We start from the raw sequence: 22,205 nt of genomic DNA, 5'->3' as shown, positions 1-22,205 counted from the left end.
AAGGTGTTTGGATCTGCTGTTACCCCATTGGAACGCAAATTTGAGAATACTCAAAATACTGAGACAACCTCAGCATATAACCCACCTCTGTGATAACCTCACAGTTTAGGGATGGAGCGCTCTCCTGCAAAGGTGCACGTATTTAAGACAGCACAAAATTCATCAAGAGACGGCCAGTACAAACACGGGGTAGCCTCTCTTGTGACATATTTCTAGCATCATTGCTTCACCCAACAGTGAAAGAGGCTCTTGAATTAAGTATGTTGAGGAGCCACACAGTGAAATTTTGAACCCGAAAGAGAGAGAGATGGAGGATATGAAGCATAATTGCAGGTGGAGGTTGGGAGAAAGTAAATACCATTTGACTTGAAAAATAATTTCACACGCTAGCAAACAAAAATGAAATTTATAAGGAGTTTATTGGATTGGTAAAATGTAATAAAAAAGCATTTGTGATACTTCTTCTGCAAAGAAAAAAGGCATCTGGCGATTTTGCATATTTATTTTCCCTTACAAAACATTAGAAAAGCATAACTGATAACAAGGATAACAACTGAAAGAGCAGAGCAAAGAGGAAAATACATCTCAATATAATTGGATAATGCGTAATAAAAATACAGAAAACACATGCTTAAAACAGCTTTCATTCTCTTACTGTAAAAAAGTCATTTTACGTGTTGAATAAAAAATATATGCCGGTTGCTCTGAAAATAGCAGTTTAGAAGAGGTAACTAGCTGAGAACAAAATATATATATCTATATATATTTATAAATATAGAAAACGTGTATATGCTGCATCTGTCCTCAGAACAAACTGGAATAAATGGTTTTCAATTCATGCACACAAGTTACCAGAGAAAAAACTTCATATATTACCTAGTGGACCAATCCTGTAAGGTGCTGATTGCGTTTCCTGAGTGCCCTCAAAGCCCTATGGATGTAGTCAACGAAGGAGACAAGTGGCCTGATGGGTTCGGTGGCAAGGGAGGCTACTCAGCAGCTCACAGGAGGTGCACTCAGCAACTCACAGGATTTGGGAAAACTCCAATGGCAGCAGGATTGGGCCCCTCACAGACTTGGGTAGTGCTTGTGCTCAGCAAGGGGTAAAACTGGTACCCCCGAGCTACGACAGATAGGAGACCAGTCCTAATATAGCTCAAGTAATGTTACTTCATTAGGATCTGAGGGCATGGAGTGTGCAGCAGAAGGCATCCCTCATATAGGGAATGCCTCCTTGTGCCCCTTTCTTGCCCAGATACCTAGGCTAGTGATTCACATTTAAAAGGAAGATGCTTCCCATACCACTGAGAGCCTCTGTCTGCTGGCGCAGGACAAGGAGAAGCGTGGTCAGTCACGCTCCCCTCCCAACTGCAACAAAGGCAACAATGCAAAACCTTCTCTATCTCAAGGGCTAAACCAACAGCTACTATAAAGCTGAAATACCACCTCAAACCTAGCCTAGTCATCCACTATGAATTACTGCACATCCAATAAACATCATCACTGGTGAACCCTAGAGCAGACAGGTCTACAGTTGGCAGGGATAGGCCAAAGCATAGCAGCTACATAGGACAAACGTTCCTGGGGGCACTTCCTCCTTGCAGTTTGAAAGATCTAAGCCCATCTCCCAGCCCTTGGTGGGTTTGCCATGGGGCATTTAGCCAAGAGGAATCCTTCTGGAATGACCCATGTGTGGTTCAGACCCCCTTGTATCAGCCCACAGGTAAGGCCAGTGTGAGAGATTACGCTCTGAAACACAACAAAACCTCTGCTGTTTGTTCTGAGCTGGAAAGTGCCGTTACCAAAACTGCAGAATTAGTACTCCTGGTCTCTCATTTGACTAACTGGAGGGAAGGCACTGGGGGCTGCCCTCCAGTCTCTCTGACAGTCCAAAACACAAGCTGTGGTATGGGAAACTATAGGACCCTTAAGGGAAGTTGAAGTCTCACCAAGGCAGATCCTGTCTAGCATGATCATGAGAAAGTCCAAGCGTTAACTTTGCTGTCCCCATACCTCTGCCAATACTCAGTCCTCACTCTCCAGAGGGAGGTCACAGTGGTGAACTACTGAGCATCAAAATATCAAACCCTTCCCTTTGCTGCTTTTCCAATAAACCTTGCATTTCCTCTCTGACCACAGCAGGGAGAAGTTTCCTAAAACATGATTTGGGGGATTGAAAGTGAGAGCACATCAGCCTTTTTAATACAGTAGCACCAATCAAACACCCAGCCTTTGGTTCACGTTCAAATTTTCTCTTCTAATGTTATATAAAAAATGAATAATGGAGAGCTTGTAAGAGACAATATTAAGCGAATAAAATCTCCAGATATGAACGACTCTGGAGTTCTGATAAGATAAGAGACGTTTGAGGAGATATACTCAAGTACCTCTGCTACTGAATAGTTGCCTACCAGACAATGAGGTGTGTTAAGTAATGTGACAAGCAGTGCTGATGGGATAAGCCATTGCTTTGCTTATCCCAACGGAGAACAGATGCTCAAAATTAACCTCTTACTTCTCTTCTACATCATTCTCATAGTTCCCATCCCTGCTCGGCACTAGGGCTATTTCTCTGCTGCCCATAAAGGAGCACTGCAGGTCTCTGAAAAGGCATATAGTGAAGAAAGTGGAATAAGCTTTTTGTAAAAGCGGCTCTGTTAATAGCCTACTCTTCACCTTGCTGGTTGTTCTGCTTAGATGCTTGTCAGGTGCTTAGGCATTAGGCACATTAGAAATACTACTTTTTAGGTGGATAAAGCAAAGAACTAGATCAGGCTGAGGGGACAAGGCAGAAAATGTCCATTTGCCAAACCAAAATGGGTTTCCAACCCATACAGAGCTGTCAGTAAAGCACTGGCAGATGTAAAAAAGTGCCCCAGTTCTGCGTTTTCAATGGGTACCGTCTCAACATAGTTGAAACGCAAACTACAACCTCCGGCTGTGCATTTCAGTGCAAACTGCTCTTATCTCATACAGCCCTGAATGAAACATTAGCACAAAGGCAGCCTAATTGGAACAGGATCTTCTCCCTCCCTGCAAATCCTAATCATTGCACACAATCCCATAGCTAACGGCAGAGAGAAAACACCTGCTTCTGGCAAAAATACTTGCACTAGGAAGGCAGGATCAAGCCCTAGGCTGGACATGGACTCACCACGGGGAGCAGCTCTGACTATGGAGAGGATGAGGTGGACCTTGCTTCATTAGTAGGTCTTCCTCACTCCCATGCTGCAGCAGCATGGCAAGCTGGAGCTGGAGCAAATGTTTGCAGAGCAGGTGCTAGGCTTGGGCTCTAGCTTAGGGAACACTTCAGAGGGTGGCATTTTTCTCCTTGGCCACCACCAAGGAAGACAATAAAAGCAACAAGAAACTACCCTGAATGGCCATCTCCCTTTCATTCTGAAATCTGAGTGCTTTCCCAAATGAAGGCATTTGTCCTATCTAGAATTCATATTTGGAAAACCTCCCTATATCAGAACTGGAAAATATTCTGATTGCATTTTCTGGTCCTAAACTCTAGGTGAGCTTTCCTGGACAGAGCTCCTAACTTTGTTTTAATTCGGTGCCCAAACCAAAATGGCTCCATACCATATAGGGACCAGAGCAAGACTAGGACACCACAAATGACAAGTAAAGAAAAATGACACCATGAAAAAGGACATGTTCCTATCAGAAATGCTGAATAAGCAAAGCTTCTATGGAGCAAAATTAGCATGAGATGTAGGAACAGCCATTAAAAAAAAAAAAAAAATCAGAGCAATTATGCCCTTTATTCTTTGCCACATTTATTATTTTCACCTCTCTCTTCTTACAGATGAAATGGGGCAGGCCAGTTCTTTTTCCTATTCAAGTCGGCTTTGCTCTCCGGGCCGTCACGCTGCTGGCACAGACCTGCGGAGACAGGACTTCCCGCACTTCAGGGGAATGCTGAATTGGGGCTATTTTTCAAACATCAAACTATTCCTGTTCACCATACACTCTGCTTCCAAAAATAAAACAAGCATCCGAGTCTTTAAACAAGCGGATGGACCCTTTAAAAGTTTCATAACAATGTTTTAAACCTGGGGTAGGAGGGATGGGAACAGGAATACATTTTCCTACTTATGGGAAATAATGAAACCAAAGTTTCTGGATATGAAATGCTGGGTAATAACAAATCAGAGGTCTGTTGCTGAGCCCGTTCTGCCAGCCCGCCCCTGTGAGAAAAAGACAGCAAGAAAGGGTTTTTTTTTGTACTGATGAACTTAAAATGAAAGGAGGGGCAACACACGGGAAGGAAGAGGGTAGACAGGTACACGGCATGGAAATGACTTGCCTGGAGCAACCACACAAGTAGGCAGAAAAATGGCAAATATAACCTGCCTCCTTATTCCCTTAGCCCTGTTTCCAAACCTAGTTTGGGAATGAACTGGGGGAAGGGGAGGAGAGCGCAGCAATTTGAACACAGCAGATGCTCCAGTTTAAACCGTATCTTCCCAAAGAGGAACCGAGGGTGGGGGCAGGAGAGATGGCTATTATTAATGTCCTTCCGTATATAGCAAAGCAGACATCCTGCATAATGGCAACACAATACATCAATAATAGCCCAAGAATAGCTTCCTACCGGTTTTTTTTCCCTTGACAGTTAGAAACATAAAGAGAAAAATCAAGCTGCTGAGATAAATAGCTGAGTCTCCACCCCCACCTCAAATTGCCTTGGCATATTTTAAGAGATAAATGGTTCTATGAGAAATTTAAATAGCTTTCTCTTTTCTTTTTTGGCAGCTGCAGGAACTGGGTCAGGTGTAGAAATTATTAATTTCGAAGCCTGAAAAACCCATGTTCGAAACTAAGTTTTTTTTCCTTTAAAGAATCAACTTTCTTAGAAGTAGAGTTAGAAAAAATTAAAAAATAATTGAGCTTTTTTTTTTTTTAACAGAAGTCAGACCAAAAATAATTAAGTATCAGTGCAAGCTGCAGAAAAGGGACAATTTGCATAACAGTTTAATGGACATTAAAAGTATCCATAGTGGGTTGTTAATATTTTTTTGCATAGAGTATAGTATTCGCACAATGGCTTTCATTCCTCTTGATTAAACATAGCACTGGGAGTATGCCTTAAAGAAAAAGACTGGGGGGCACCATTCTGTAGTTTTACCCTACTAGTGCACGTTTCCAAAGAGACAAGAGATTACTGCCAGAGCGACCAGCACCAAACACTTTCACAAGGAGCCCATTTACTTATTGCCAGGTCTCAGGATTGAAACCCCAGCGAGCCAATCTGCTTGAGGCTGTGCTCACTGGTGCTCAGAGCTGGTGAACCTGGTACTGAGGCACGTGTAAATCACTGCCTTCCCCCTTCCACTCAAGTTACTCTTGCTTTACACATCGATACCAGGATTTCTAGCACGGCTTCTCTGCAAGATGCCAAAAGACATCTCCCTCCTCATTGCCATACGTGGAAGGATCTCTTTGCAACCATAAACCCCTAAATCTTACAGAAAAGAAAGGTCAAATCCTGTAGAAACTGCTCTGAGCAAAGAAATGCTGATATATAAACTCCCTCACAGGATAGTACACTAGTTAAGACCTGTAAAAGGTTCAAATTTCCAGTCCTACAAAGATTCCAAGATCTTGAAAGATACCCAATTGGCATGCAGCCTGCTCCCTCTGCTGCATGGCTGGTAAACCCCCTCCTGTTCCCTGTGCTCTGTTCCGTGTCCCAAATCAGGCAGATACCTGAGAAGGACTCTCTCGTTTAGACTTGCTGCACCTTGACAGGGCTCACGGCTTGTGCTCTACTTCCCTTAGTGACCAATCAAAAATTTAAAAGCTGACAAAGACACAGATGTAAATAGAACTGTGGTGCCTAGAAAGTCAGAGCACAGATAGGATCAGAAGACAGACTGTAATTACAGGCCCTGCTACTTATTACATAGGCCAGTTGTGCTACATGAGCCTTCGGTGGAAACTTCCTGTGCAATTAATAAAGGAGAAACAGAATACTTTTGCAATCACTTTTCTAGCTTTCACTGTGGGGGTCCAATCCTGCCATCCTGGATTAGCTCTAATCATGGACAATCTTTCTCTGCGTAAACTGAAGGCATCTGTTCTGTGAGACTAAAAAAAAAAAAAGAAAAAAGGAATAAAAAAAAAAGGACAAAACCCTCATTGCAAACCTACACCATGCAATCAAGAAGGAAAGGAAATCGATCCTGAAAACCCCCACCCAGATCGTAATCTGACAATGTTTTCAAGGCATCTGGCAAAAAGGAAGAAGAAAGAAGAATGCTATGAAATATTTAAAATCCTACTTCTGCCAGGAATACGTGAGAGGGGAAAGGTGAGGTTGAAAGGGCTGCGCTATCTGTGAGCCAAAACCTGAAAGCACCACCTTTTGCATAGGAGCAGGAGATGCCCTTGGACCAAGCCAGAGCTGTCCAAGCCAGAGCTGTCCTGAGAACAAGTACCAGGCACTGATTCAACAGGGACTGGCGTGACAAAGTCAAGGCTGCATGTAAGCAGGACAAAAGAAGCTGTCCTGTGCACCATGGCAGGCACCATGGGATGTCAAGGGTAAGGCAAACGAGAGAGTTAATAATACAGTAAAATAGCTGCGTGTTTGCATCCCATAACTGATCCTCCTCATCTAAAGCTTCAATCGGATTTTCAACAGCATGGGAAATAGGGCATCCCCAAGGGAGGATTTCTCCTAAAAGCACTTCTCTTGCTGCTGAGACTCTTACCAAAGAGGGACATCCAAGGAAGGGGAAACTGCCCTGTGAGATCTGAGATGCACTGAATGGCACTTTGCTTTGCTCCTGCACCCAGGATCTTGCCCTCTCCATTCTCAAATCCCCAATGGTGTGGAGCACCTTTGCAGAAAGATCTCAGTCAGGCCTGACCACTGGACTAATCCCAACCTGCAACAGGAAAAGCAGGCGCAGAAAGAGGCTGGATGTGCCCAGCTGTCATAAGGAGGGGAGCAATCAAGCAGACACTCAGGAGTTACAATGCTCAGCTGCATCTTTGCCTTGGTCACATCCACCTGCCTGCTGTACAGTTGCAGTAGAAACCATAAAAGACTTCAGGACAAGCACTGGGCATACAAATGGGATCAAAATGGTCCTGAAGCGCGGAAACAAAAGACACTTTGGAACAAAACTGGCACTGACACAATCCCCACAACGCTTGCATAAGATAGAAAGAAAGAATCCCTAGAATGTATTTATCAAAAGCCATTTTATGCAGATTTTTCCTTCTGAATATTTAAAACATGGTGAATATTAAGCTTCAGAGATTCTTAATACGTTCCAAAGCCCCACGGACCTTTGAAATGCTAGCTCATCAATATGCAACATCTAATCTTGTCAAAAAAAAAAAGGGGGGGGAAAAGAAAAGCTATTCATCCTCTGCACATAGAGGTTACAGCGAGAATCCCAAGGAAAAAAAAAAAAAAAACCTTCCAGCATCTTATGCAATAGGTTAAATTTACTCTGGTTGGGAAAGTTTCACTTTCTGCAAGAGAGAAAGTGCCTGTACGTGCATTGCTGCTGGAATCTTCTTCTGAAGTGTGAGGCTGAAACTGTGTAGCTGGATTACAGTAAGTAGTTTATTAAAAAAACCAAAGCTTGTGGCTTTGCATCCTGTTCCAGTCCAATGTAGTCTCAGGATCCCCTCTCCAAAGGCCAGCAGACAGTGCGCCACCTAAAAATCCATTCTAGTCCAAAATGCTGTGGTTGAAATGGCTTTGCTTGTTTATAAAGTTTAGTGTTTCATATCGCTTGCATCTGACCTTCAGCAGAAAGAAAAGCTCAGTTAAATTGTGCAAATATGTACCAAATGGGAGCAAGGGAAAGCAGCCAAAAATGCTGCATGAGCTTTTGCAGGGCTGCAGCCTTTCAGGAGCACCAGTGAGATGAACTGGATGAGAGGCCAAATTGATTTAGGCTCCAGGCAGGAGCTTAAAACACCATGACATCCAAATTCACAAAGAAAATGTTCTGTTACTGCAACCCCAAATTTCCTGCACATGAAAACACTGTTTTCTTTCATCTTTAGGAGATGCTCGTTCTGTAAACCGACATTTAAAAATGAACAAACAAACAGGAGTCAGCTGACAAAGGATTCTTGCTGGTGAATGGAAGTAGGTCACTCTGAGTATTTTGCCTTTACAGTCTGGCTTAATATTAGTGTTGTACACAAAACAGTAACAAAACTGCACTGGAGACAGGGAAAGACTCTAATTTTGTCTCTTCTATGAAAATTAGCATTAACATTCGGCATCGATGTGCAATGCCTCCGAAGCACCCGATATCTGGTTAATTAAAAAAAAAGAAACCACAAAGCAAACCACACACTAAATTAAACAACAACAAAAAACCCTTACTGGTCAGCCTACATTTAAAGACATCTAAGTATGAGTAATCAGGCAGAGAGGAATTTTCCTGAAGGAACATAAAAGAAAATGAAAGTTCCACATACAAGACCAAATAAAATCTTCTGTCTCTCATGAATGCAAATTCTGGCTGCCCTTTTACACAAACATATTAAAGGAATAAAACTGGAGGAAAAAATAAAAGAGGAAAAAACTAATAAATTTGGTTTTGGAGAAAAAAATATTTAAAAACAAACAAACTATCCTTCAAACAAATTTCTTCATGATAAATCCCTGCAATCATGTGGTTCTAAATTATATGGTTAAATATGACTGAAAAAGTAAGGCACAATTTCATAATCATTTTAAAAGCAATAATTATAATCATTTTCTTTGATATCCATGTGGCAGGCCACTGATACTATGGATGCTCAAAACTATTGGATTAAAGATCTGGAAAAGTTTTTCCAACTACTAGCTAAGACTCACAATACCTCTGTGAAGTAAGTAACATACCATCTTCACTGCAAAGATGAGTACACGTTGAGCAAATGGAAAAAGCGAGTAAGAGAGCTGCTTGCAGACAAAGGGAGGCAGAGGCAAAAAAGTAGAGACGCTCCAAGTGTCATGGTCTTGGTGAGGGACTCTGCCCCTGGAAATGTAAAGGTTATGCCACCACCTGAGCCTTCTGTTTCCTTCCTCATTTTCTAGAAGATCTAGGTATGATGAGAAATGTGGACAAACAGCAAAATAAAAAAAAAAAGTTTGAACTGAATGCTCTTGATACCAGTGATCAACCCCATTGCCTCCACATGTAACATGAAGCCAAAGAGACCAGGAACACGTAGCCAAGAATAAAGCCCAGTGGGGTATAAATAGCAGTGCGCAATATTGCAGCCTGTATTTCTACTTAGTTGTAGCCCCACAGCCACCTTACGTGTGCGTGTGAGTGCATATGCCAGAGCGGTTTGCAAGTGTTTGAGCTTAGTTTTTTCAGATCACAGCGGAGAATTTCCAGGCTGAAATGAACGCTGTTCCACAATGTCCACCAGGAAATCTACCAAGGTTATGTTTTTTTCTTAGATTTCAGATGCTGGGTGAATGTTACAATTTCACAAGTTTAAAGTCTACTCTTTCTCATGCTCCAAATGCTAGTCGGGCAACCAACTGTTGCAGATTCAAACCTGAAATGCTGAGGAAGCCAGGTAGTATTTCTAGAAATGTTTAAGGAGAAATGCCATTCCCAAGCCCAGAAGGGTATGTGGAGATGAAGTTAAATCAATATCTCTTGATCTTTGTGGCAGTTGCCATAATGTGCTTATATTCTTCAGTAATTTCAGGGACAAAATAAAAAAAACGAAGAAGAAAATTGCAATTGCCACAGAAAAAGACCCTGGCACTCCCCATAGCCAGCCACTCCATGGCTTTAAGACGGGAAAGAAAAATGAACCCAACAGAAGTAACACTGTTATTTTAAGAAGAGTCACATTATTTGGATTGTTCTAACAAAGGAAGCAGTGACTTCAAAATTAGCAAAACTAGTTAAAAATAGGGAAAAAATATCTTGTGAAAAGTTTCAAAGCTTTTTTTAATGTCACCAGGTCCAATATTGAACCATTTCCCAAGAACACATGTGCTTGTTTTCAAATAGAATTTTTATCCAAAGAAGTTTTCAAAATCATCACAGAAACTTCAATTTACCAGCAGACGAAACCCAAGAACTACAAAAAACTGAGGAAGATGACATGGGGTTTTGAGAAATGAAAATATTTGTTAACAATTCTGAAATTTATTTAGATAAAAATTCAATATGGTTTTAATAATAATAGCAAAGAAAACCCAAGCTGTTGTGGATAACGTTGCAAAAAGAGAGAATTTCTCATTAAAAAAATAGCCCTTCCGACATCACATAATTTAGTGTAAAAATTGTGACCAGCTCTAACTGGAAATAGTGTTCTCACAGCTCTCTCTTAGTTTGTACTTTACTAACCTCTAGATAGTACTAAGTAGTTCCTGCTATCCTTTGGCAACAAACGCTCGATTACCATCACTAGTGTTTTCTCGTGTGAATTTCACCACAATGAGATTCTTCAGCACGCCTCTCTCTGATAGCCTTGACTTACAGTATTGAAGTCTATATAAGGTGTAGTCAACCCAGCTCAGTGAACAAATAGCAAACCTACATGATGAACCAACTGCAGGAACCAGATATCAATAGAAAACAGTTAGAAACTCAAATCCTTTTTGAGCCATTCAGCTGAAGCTCCAGGTGTCTAACATTTATCTCTGATGCTGAAGGAGGGCAAAGACACAGAATTTCCCTCAAGGACCTTCTCTTGGGTCCTGTTATCCCTCATCTGCTGGACTTTCTCAAAATCAAAAGGAACCAGCATTTATCAAACCTAAGCTAGGCTTAGCTGACCATGGCCAGGCACCAGCCATAACAGGTCCAAAGAGATTTCAGTATGACTTGTTGCATATTCTCTTCAACAACCACCATTTCTCTAAAAGACACTTTTTTGTCATTCTTCTCAGGCACATTTTGTTGATAGGCAGAAAGTCAACTTAAGGCCTGTGTCTCATGAAAGTCTCACTCCTGCCATCAGGTTGAATGCTATTATGTAGAGTTCACTATGATAAACACTTTGGTACTCCCACACTTCTATGATTAAGTCATTACCCCAGTGTTTCGCAGCTGTGATAAAAATCCAGAATTAAAACATTAGAAAACCAAAAATAAAATTAAAGGTGCATTATCTCATAGGCTAAGGCAATTGTGTTGCTTTCTGTTTTTAAAAGCAATGTTCAAGCAATGATTAAAATAAGTGACAATAAAACCATCACATTCACAAAATACTAGCGTTAGCCTTGGGGATGTGCTTAAGGATTGGGCTGTAACCAAGGCAACCCAATCTTCTGGAGAAAGTTTAAGCAGACAGTTTTAAAGCCATGGTTCAAAGATACAGCAAAACTGGCTGCAGGGCTACTTGTGACATATGGAAAGTGCCACAGCCACCCGACACAAAGCACTGATCTTGTGATAACTCATCATCCTGTTGTCCAAATGTTATGTTGGATCAGCCACTGGGTGCCTTCCTGCAGTTGTCATAAGGGTGACACAGGACCCATTTCATGTGTTCTGGGTAATTTGACAGAAATTTGACTGTGTCCACATCCTACCCAGATCAAATCTGTATGACTGGGTGATACAGAATCAGCTGGTATTAATGACTGTAGACCCATGGCTTATGTCACACCATGCAACGGCTTTAAGCCTGTGCTTAAACAAACCCCAGGGGCTTAAATATTTTGCTAAATTAGAACCTGATCCTGGACCCTCCTGGGCCCCGTCCGGCCACACAAATCATGGGATCAGGCCCTACTTGCCAACAAATGCTAGAGAAAGCCAAAGCAGCATAAGCAAAAACTGCAGACTTGAACAGAAATGTCTGTGTGATCTTCCAATTCTTTCTGAAAGGAACAGTTTGGACATTACCACAGCCACAGATGACATGAAATTTTATCATGGCTAAGAAGTCCACCTTAAGAAAAGCAAGGTCTCTTTGGCAAAAAGACTCCTTCTTTGGAACAGATAAAACAGGATATATTATAAATATGTGATAAATATTGTGATGAAGCAATATCCCAGTGGTTCTTAATTGCAGTGCAATTGAGGTAAGTCCACCAGCATTTCCTAATTAAATCCTGAAGCATCAGAGGGGAGATTTCCATACACATGCGGGTGATGTGAGCCTCTGCGACGTATGTACATTTATGCAGTATCTTCTGAATATATTTATAGCAATTTTAGAAGCCAAAACCACACGCATTATAGAAAATAAAGAGTGTTTTAGATGCTCACTCCTTCCAACAGGCAGATGGGTTTGGTGTTTCAGGGGTGAAAACAAAAGCATGATAATACCTTTGGCCAGATGTGTCAGGTCTAGAAATTAGCCACAGTACCTCACATATCAACACTGCTCAATCTTTGTCAAACATCATCCATCCATAGGTTGTTTAATGCTTGAAAAGTTTGGCTCTCACCTCCCTGCATGTCAGCCCAACTCACCACAGCACCCTAATAACACAGAAGATTCAGATCTAGATCTCCTGGCTGGCCCTTAGCTTTAAAATGGGCTGGAATCCCAAACCTACATACCAGCAAACTTTTCTGGAAAGAGAAGACAGAACTCTAAAAATCAGTAGTTTGGGTCAATCTGTGATTAGTTTAATTCCCATAACCTCCCTGGGAAGTTGGAAAGAAGCCCTCTCATGCAGAGGGCAGAAGACGAGAAGCCATATGACTTGCTCCAAGTCCAGCCTGTGGCAGGGCAATAAAAAGCCCAAAGGCTCTGGACTTTGGTCCTCCTTAGTCTAGGTCACATTCTGCAGGAAGGCACAATAGCTCATTTCCATCAGTTACCCCGTCTCATCAGCCACTTGATATAACGCTAACAAGAATAAGGAAGATCAGAGCTACATTTGCTGCCTGATGAATGGCTTACTCTGCACCCGAGTGCATCACGTTCTCCCCTGTGCTTGCAGAGATGTAAAATCTTCCACAGGGATACAATGGCATCAGCAATCCAAGCTCTGACCTCCCATGTTTTTGTAGGGTTAGTTCAAACTGGATTTGCTCAATAGTTGCGAGTTTTTTTTGACTGGTGGCGGTGCAGACTGCATGTAAAGAAGCGAGCTCAGAAGTACCTTACGTGCCACGGTTCAAGGAGTGGGAGCTCAGACGGAACCTGGCAGGAGTCACGGTGCAAAAAAATCTGTTTACGTCTGAGACAGTAAAAGTCTTGAAGGCCAGGGTAGAAATCTAGTATAAAAAGGCAAACTGCTTCAGTACAGCCACGACGGTGGAGAACGATTTCTTTGCTTAATGATGCCACCCTTCTAACAAAGAAGGATTTATTCTGAGCTGTGAATTTTGGGAAACTTCCCTGACACTGGTGGAGTTTGCCAACATATAAACCATGTAAGGAACAGAGGTTTCAGACTGGTATTTCTGTATTTGAATTTACTGTATACAGCTAAAGCTATTAAATTTCACAGTGCTCTTCCATAAAGGTTAGTGCTGAACTGAAAGGAAATGCACCATTTGCAGGAGCTGCAGTGAGTATCTCAATTTTTCCTCTTTGTTTCCTATCACTCTAGCTCACCTAACTTTTCTTTTCAACATTAGTGGGTATAATTATATCAGGTTTCTGTTATGGAGAATAAAGATGAAAGCACCACATTCTTACTGTTTTTCAGTGGGTGCATGAAAAAAATTCTTATAACTTACTCTTGAAATGTGCCAGTTTGTCACTTATATGGTCAATCAGCTTGCAACTGTTTCAGTTCTGCTTCTTAATTTGTTAAGTGCAAAGAAAAGTATTTTCTTTGATTACATCTGCAAATAAGATATTAATGTCAATTCAGTGATATGAAAATTACTCCCTCTGTAATTTGCACCTTAGTTATTATGGGTTTCATGAACAAGAATATTACAGCTGTTCAGAGTGCTGTGTATTTCTAATTTTAAATTTTTTTTTTTTTTAATTAACCAAACTAAAAAAACCCCCACCAACATGAGAAAAAAAAGATTATATGTGCCCAGCTTTTATTTACCTTGGCATATGTATTAGTTCTGGACCGAAGATGAAAATGCTGCTGCTGGCCCAGCAGTCTTCTGCAATGACATTTCACCAGAGAGAAGTTATAAGTGGCTGGGATGAAAATGAAAGAGGGAAAAAAAATGCTTCCTTTTTGGAATAGCATAGAGAAGGGTTTAATACCTTCTTCAGCTTTCTTAAGATAAAAACTGAATGACAGCATGTGTTTAGGAAGATCCTTTTTGCTGTTGTTGAAATAAAGATCCTTAATTTTTTTAATGAGAACTCCAGATCATGTGTGTTAACATCAGAGAAGTGTATATCCCAAGGCCTGATGCAATTCCTGTTACAGGTGAAGGAAAATCCTCCCACTGCAATAAACAAGAGATGGAACAAGACTCTATTGCTTAAATGTCTACCCAGAAATCACCACTGCCAGTGGTCCCATTAGAATGGGGTATGTGAGAGAGTGGCATAAGATTTTTTGTAAGCATCGCTTTGCACTGCAGTTCTATGTAGTCATTTTTTTTTTTTTTTAACCACTGGGATTTTAAAAATGTGTTTCCAGCCCCACATCCTTAAAAGACCTTTTCAATGGACATGATTGGCTTATACCTCTGGTAAATCAAAAGCACATTGTGTGTGTGTGTAGTGTGTGTGTAGTGTATAGTGTGTGCAAGCTCACATCTTGCTGTGATTGTTCATACATTGTGAATTGGAAGCATCACTACTGAATAAATTTATGCAATAGCAAAATATAATTTCGTAAGAAAAAGAAGAAAAACCCTACTGAACTGGAAGGAAATGGAGACAAGTAAGGGCCTAAGAAAAACAATATAGGTAACAAATCTGTGTCCCAAGGATACAAGGTCACACCTACACTCTTACGTGCAGTACAGTTGAAGTTGCATTGTTTGTGTTGTGATGAGAGGAGTGCTGGGTCTGCTCTCACACCTCCTAGGGCAGTGAAGCTACTTCTGCTGGTGATGCAGATCCTATTAAAGTCAAATGGAAGCTCCCCATGACTTCAATGAGAGCTGGTCAGGTTCTCAAAATAACTTGGGAGAAAGAACTAGCTCAGCCATCTTTCACCTTCTACCTTCATGTACTTCTTAAGAGGCAGGAATCAAACACAGCATTATAGTTGGGACCATGTTCAGACCTCCTTCTACAGGCAGATAACTTAGGTGCTGTGACCACTCATCTCCATCAGCTGCAGAGACAGCAGGTGGTCTGACTCACTTCGCTGCCCTCCTGAAAAGTCATGTCTAAATTAAGTGCCTGTCATGGGCAGTCTGAACATGGCCTCTCGAACTGCCCTCTTGCTCCAAGGCCTTCCAGTTTTCCTTTTTTTTTTTTTTTTTTTTTTTTTTTTTTTAAACACAGATTCAGACCCTAGGCTGGAAAGAAATCATGCAAAGCTTGTGCAATATCCCCCAATGGGCATCCTGGGAGGGTCACAGTTGATACTCAAAGATCAGTGCTGGCCTTGGCAGTCAGAGCCTGGATCCGAGCAGAGTTGCAGGTCTTGCAAAGGATGTGCCCATCCAGAGGGTAACAGCCCTGATTGTCCCCTTCAGACAGGAGGCCACCACAGTCCTAGGAATTAAGCAAACAGAAAAAGCAAAGTAAATAAGAAAGGAGAAGAAGATTAAGCGAAGAATCTATTAGCCAAAGAAACTCTCTCCTCACTCTCCACCTTGTAACAGGATCCAGCCTGAGTCAGCATAAAGCATGAAGCTGATGTACGTGATGTCTTTCACGATTAAGCCATTTCCTGATAAGAGACAATGCTTCAGAGAAGATGGGTTCCCAAGCTCTCTGCTGAATTTAATCCAATTGAAAATAAAAGGAGATTATTCTCCTCACATTTCTGAGGAAGGAAAGGTCTTTAGCATTGGAGAAAACATCAAACTTAAGCACATATTTATTAATGCAAAAAAGGATAAAAAAGAAGCATCACTGGGAAGAAGTTTGGTACTAATATCTGACTACAAGTAATCTCTTTTGGAAGAGTTAATGCTATAGCATCCATTCCAGGGGTGACAGCTAAGCAAACTCCCTGCCTGTCTACCATTACCAGAATTGTCACCTGTGTTTGTATTGCAATGGGCCCAAAAGGTTGTGACTGAAGGGAGGATGTCACTGAGACAGGCACATGGAAACCCCACTAAAAGGCCCCAAACCTGCTCCGGAGACCTCAGACTCTAAGTATGTAAGGCTAAGCATAGCTGCTAGGAAAGTTGGGAATTATCCCTCACTGTGTGATCAGGCAATCACTTGGCCCAGGACTGCTAATGGAGCTGCAGTGAGGGGATTAGGGCTTGCTTAGAGGCCATGCCTCTTCATCATAAATCTGTTTGTAAATATACTTGGCAAGCAAGTGGTGGAAAGAGGAATATCATTGTTGTTCCTTTTGAGATAGCTGAGGCACAAGGAGATCAAGGCCAAGTGAGTGTCTGTGTCCTGTGTTCTCAACTGCATCTACTTCTGACATTCATGTGTGTGAAGCCTAGGTATCTCAGCAGCCAGCATGAGGACATGCTGTATGACGAATTAGGCTCTACAAAATGTAGTGTAGGAATGCCCCAGTGTCTTTAAAAATCTGGGCCTAAGTAACAGGCTGATGTGTACCCTGGAAGCCAAGGTCAGATTGAGAAGTCAGCCAGATGCTTCAAGTTCCAGCCTAGACCTTTAAGCCTTAGTCCATCCTTCTTTCTGGTTAAAGTTATTAAAACCTGCAACTGCGATAAGAAATACATTTGGTCTTATTTTCTTACCCTGCCATCTGGCTGATGTATTATCCAACAAGTAACACTTGCATTGAAGAATTCTTGAAGGTTCCCTAACACAGCTGTTCCCACATGTTAATTGCTTTAAGGTGACTTTTTCTCTGTCTTCAGATTCTTACCATCAAAATTATATGAAGTGCGTAATGAAACTGAACAGGAAAGTAGCACAAAAAGCATTGCACAAAACAAGAATGATCATGTTTATGTGTCCATTAAAATTCTTCAACCCAGAGCCATATGTTGAGTTTCCTGTACAATCTTGCTCAAATTCTAACATGCATTAGCTTTCATTTTAAGAACATAAACATGACCAACATTTGTGTCCAAGCTATAATTTATGAAGTTCTCAAATATTAAGCCCTAATTACCTGAGTCACATTCTCTTGCTCTCCTAATGAACCTGTTATAAACAAGGGACCTGATTTTCTTCTCATTTGCGCTGATATAAATGAGGAAAAATTCCTTGCATGCTGAAGTCAATGAAGTAATTTGATTGTAGAGCCAGTGTTACAATAGGGTATGCCTGTCGTGTGTATAACATGAGGCGGTGATGAAATTAAGCCAACCTTTGCTTTCTGTCCTTCACGTGATTAAAATACTAACCTCACATCGGTAGCACTGGACATGGAAATCACGATCCAAGGCAACAATGCGTACAGTCTCCTCTTGTCCTGGGGCCGGCATGATGGGCTCCTTACACACTGAACATCTTGGTGCAAATTTCCTGAAGAAAGAAGAGATGGTCCCAGTCATCCTCAAACTTGGAGCAAAAGTTTTTAACTGCACCAGCAAGCCAGAAACGTGAGCGTTTGTACAAACACACACACACATATGTACACATATGTCACAGTTTGTAGCTTTGCACAGCTGCTTCCTTGGAAAGAAGACAGAAAGGAGCACTTTAGTCTTACAATGCAATTTGAGGCTTGCAGGGTATTAAAGAACATTTTGCAGACTATTAGGAGAGGACTTCAAGAATATCTGACAAGCAGCAAAGCATAATCTGCTTGCCCTATTTAACAACTGAAGTGCCTGTTGAATGACCCATGATCGTGACACCTATGCACTGCCACAACCCTCAGGCTCAACCCCCAGCCTAACTCTAAGAAAGTCCATGCAAATCTTAAGGTTAGAAAGATGACCAGGATCTGCTTCAAGAGCATCTCTTTAAAAAAGTATCAAAATATTAAAATTTGGAGATTGGAACAAATAGGTAAAAACTCTTAATAGACATGGTAAAAAGATTCGCCTTACACTACACTAATTTGTTGAGGTTTATCCCATCCATTTTAAACTTCTGAGCCATCTTACCCATTTATGCACACAGGAGTACACTCCTGGCTGTGCTCACTCTCAAACATGAAGCATCAGGGCAATTCTGACCAGCTGCATTTTCTAGCTAACCAACTCTCAGTTATCCATTAGTGGGTTGCCCAGGCTTAAAAGAGAACAGGTCTGGGTGCAGAGACACCAATGCTCTCTTCCACGGTCAGCCTGAGTCAGAAGTGTGTAGTGACAATCACTCACTGTGTGAAGGGACTGACCTGAATCGGGGTCAGCTCAGGGATCAACAGGAACACAGACCTTTCTTTTTCTCCTTATATGGGCCACTGTATGCCCTTCTGTCTAATTTACATATGTTCTGTATTAGCTCTGGTTTTGCTCCCCCCAGTTGCCCATAAGAAGTGGCCATCTCTGCTCCTAGGCAGGTGGGTATGCTTGAGAACATTTAGCCTGTGGTGAAGCATTATTTGCTGTTTTGGTTCAAAACCTATGGGTACCAATTCCCTGGCTGCAAATTCTGCTCACAAAAACCAGAAACTTATACCTACAGAATCTGCTGCCATGTAATGAGAGTCGGGGTCACGGGCTACGGAGCATGGGCTATGTCCACGACAGAGGGCAACGCTTACGGCAAACATCAGAACACGAGGAGATCAAAGCCCTTTTCTTCTGAAATGCCTAGGAAAGATTGACTCTGCCACCCAGTCTGTCACATGAACCACTCAGAATTAACTAGCTTAGAAAAGAAATAAAAAAAAATCAATCTGTACTAGGAATAAAGAAAAATATTAATTTCACTGGCAGCAGATGAAAGATGCCTGTGTAGCTGCGATCTAACGAAAAAATGAATTAAACAGTGGCTATAGCAAGCGCTCTGAAAAATAACTTAAATGGATCATGATATGACCGGAGCTGTAATCGGAGTTAATTATATGCTGCTTCATGCAGGCGCTTCCTTGTGCCATTTAGCTCAAATGTGGTGCTTAAAAATACTTCAACATTTCTCTGTCCAGGCCACTGTGGGTAATTCATTATGAGCCAAATATTAACTCCCAGGACCCAGAGATGACTTCTGCAGATTTCAGGGGATGTGGATGTGCTACTGCAGGGCATAAGCTCAGGGGGTACCTAAGTGACAGCGTAAGCATCAGGTACAGTTTTGTTATCAAGAGAATGTACAAGAGCACTTAACCTCCAGACCAGGAGGACATGTCATCCCTAATCAATTAAAACTGGGCTGGCCGAAGTGCTGCTAAACGTGTGGCTTGCCAAAGATTTCTGAGTGTCACATTTGGTCTCATGCTATTCCCGTCATCTTCCCCTCAATCTTTCACTCAACGATTGTGTGTCCTTTCCTTGGATTGACAGCCTCCCACTTCCCACTCTCAAAGCCCCGAGGTCTACATCCAGTCACTGCCAAAAGGCTTCAACATGGGACACCAGCTCTTGCTCTCAACCTTTCTCCTGAAGGCATGCGAGCCCTTGGCCTGTGGGGCTTGGGGAAGGAGCAGTTTCCAAATCCTAAGTGGGTGTTAGGGAAACCGTTCAGGAGCCTGAGTGGTGTGTAAGCCTCCTGTTGGGCCTGTGCTTAGGACCAAATTTTACCTTACACACAACTGCTGGCACAGAAAAGCAAGGCAACACAGCAGCTGCTAATTAACCCAGCCTATCTGAGCTACAGGGAACATCGTCATATTGGATTTTAACATGCCAGTTGATAGTGGCTGCTTCCCTTTCTGTCAAGTCAGCCTGCTTCTTTGAGCTTTCAGGCCTACACACTGATGTCACGAGGCTCTAATTAAGTCTACCCCCTTAGAAATTAAGAGATAAATGGTTGAGATGTAAACTCACATTTGTCAGTATTGATTTCCTCTTTTAATTGAGGGGTGTAATGTGTCTGTCTTTTCCATACAGGGGAAACATTTCTGCTCTGATTATATCTACCTGTCTTCCCTAGATTAGTTGTGATGATGGGGGTGGTAGCGTGGCAGTGACAGAAATTACTTGCAACTATACCTTGCAACTTACTTTAAATAGCAGTTTCACTATAAATTATTACCAGGGCTGTATTTTTAGCTGCTTTAAAAAGCTAATTAGCAACTAGAAACAAAAGGAGCTGTGAGCATCCTGTGGCCAGCTAGATCCCTCTAGCCGGTAAGCAAACACCTGCTGAGTGCAACGGTACAGGACCTCTCTTAATTGCTCGGCGGAAGAAGCGGGGAGACGCTGATGTGGAAGTGCAGGTACAGGCAGCGAGGAGAAACACGCACATGCTGAGTGCAAGGGAAGGCAGGGGGAATGCAGAGCATTTAAAATGGAAGAACACAGAGGATATCCATAAATTCAGATCTAAGCAAAACAGAGATGAAGCAGCATCGGCTCCTAACCAATTAATCTTGTATGCCACAGTGTGCCTGCTTGGAGCAAAGCTCTGCCTACTATTTAAGAGCCTTGGGAGGAAGCGGCAGAGGGCTCAGATCTTTTTGGATACTCAGACTAAAAAAGAAGAATTTTTAGGGACAAAAGAGAAAGACAATAAGCAAAGCCACTGACAACAGCTTAGGCCATACTTATGGAAATCCTCGATGCAGTGGATGTTCCCACCAGCATCCACGGTGAAGGGGATCCCATCCAGGCTGCGATGGCACATCACGCAAGTGAAACAGTGGGGATGGTAGGCCTTCCCGGTGGCTCGGAGGATCCTTTCCATGATGGGCTTTGCACAGACACTGCATTGCTCCAGTGTGTTCTGCAAAAAAACCATACACAACAGATATAAGCACCATCTCAGCAGCACATTTACAAAGGTCAGCTGGGTTGGAGGCTGCTGCTGGTCTACTTGGAACCTTTAGGTACTTTCTTTTCATTTCTTCTAGATAAGTGCAGTACAGGGAACAAAGAGTATGATAACAGCACAGGGCCTGGGTCAAGCCTTTAGTATAGTGTGAGAACACAAATCAGAGCCTTCTCTCAGCAGCTCTGATAAACCATCAGAGATGGCCCATCAGGTGGGTGCATCTGAGACATTATAGCTTCTGTAGCCAAGAGCACGTGAAGGAGTTATGCAGCTTGCACGCCTGGGTTTTCGCCTGCGGGCTGCCCAGCCCGAATGACCTTTTGCAGCTGAGTTGATTAGAGACAACCTCCACAGCGTGCAGTGCAAAGCTGAAGTGCAGACTCCTGGGGCTGCACAGAGACCCCCTAACTGCTCTGCCAATACAGCTCCCATGAAGAATCTTTAACTGCCTTGTAAGAAAATCTTGATCTTCCTCTCCCACCACGGAGACTACTGTTGAGTCTGGGGAGAGAACAAAGCAGTGTCTGCAATGAAAGCATTGCAAGGACAGGAGTTCAGGATGACTTAAACTGTTCATTTATCTCTGGCCCAAGATGTTTGAGATAATGACTGTGAAATTCCAGCCCTAAGGCCATGATCCTTACTGCACAGCTTTTACATACTGGCCTGCTCTTAAAGCGCTGGAGCCAAAAAAAACCCCCACCTTTCAAGTGGGGTCCATTGAATGATTCATCTCATTTCAATCCTCAGTTACCCTTGCAGTTAATTATAGAAACACCAAGATAATTTTGCTTCAGATGACTGTCTGTGAGCCACACCAGCCCTTCTGACATCAACTGTGCAACTTACTCTTTCAAACCAAGCACCTTAAAGATACATGCCATTAAAGGAGGGTGCAACCCACATAGATGCAAACAATAAATCTGTGGCAATGATTTGAGTCATTTCACTGGACTTTCGGAAAGCAAACTTCACCTATTACTCTTACTTGGTGCATCTGGAGTTATCAAATAACATTATCAACCAGTGTTTGAATCTTGGATGAGGTAGAAAGTCTATGATTACAATATTGATTATGATTAAGGTAGACAGAAATAAGGAGGGGGAAAAAAAAGGAAAGGAAAAAATCTAATGGAACAGAAATATAGCTGCTGGAAGGCAGATCATGTTGACAAACACAGGAAGGCTAAAGTTCTTCTGCTTCCTCATGCAACAAAATTCCCAGGGAAAGTAGTGCTCTGACTGACCACATTGTTATTGCTTCTTTGAGCCAATAGTCTCAGGGGCAAGATCCAGTCCTTACATGTGCAGCCAAAATGTACTGTCAGGAGATGAATCACCCAGGAGCTCAGAGAGGTTAATTCTACACTTCTACA

The 22,205-nt window shown here is 42.1% G+C and overlaps 1 protein-coding gene across 16 annotated transcripts in view; it reads right to left on the bottom strand.

Annotated features, from left to right (window-relative positions):
* Positions 1 to 400: 400 nt before the first annotated feature.
* The window catches only part of LOC115347044 (LIM domain containing preferred translocation partner in lipoma), a 353,563-nt gene continuing 331,758 nt past the window's right edge, over positions 401 to 22,205 (bottom strand). For all 16 annotated transcript variants that reach the window (XM_030027920.1, XM_030027918.1, XM_041126875.1 and 13 more), the window contains 3 exons: positions 20,603 to 20,781; positions 17,352 to 17,472; positions 401 to 15,555 (listed from right to left, as the gene is read on the bottom strand). In XM_030027920.1, coding sequence (XP_029883780.1) covers positions 15,427 to 15,555; positions 17,352 to 17,472; positions 20,603 to 20,781 — 429 coding nt within the window. In that variant the 3' untranslated portion in view covers positions 401 to 15,426. The remainder of the gene's footprint in view (positions 15,556 to 17,351; positions 17,473 to 20,602; positions 20,782 to 22,205) is intronic.

This window comes from Aquila chrysaetos, chromosome 10 (genome assembly GCF_900496995.4).
Source record: "Aquila chrysaetos chrysaetos chromosome 10, bAquChr1.4, whole genome shotgun sequence".
Lineage (NCBI taxonomy): Eukaryota > Metazoa > Chordata > Aves > Accipitriformes > Accipitridae > Aquila > Aquila chrysaetos.
Note: the sequence above shows the minus strand (reverse complement) of the source record. Positions and strands in the feature narration are given on the sequence as shown.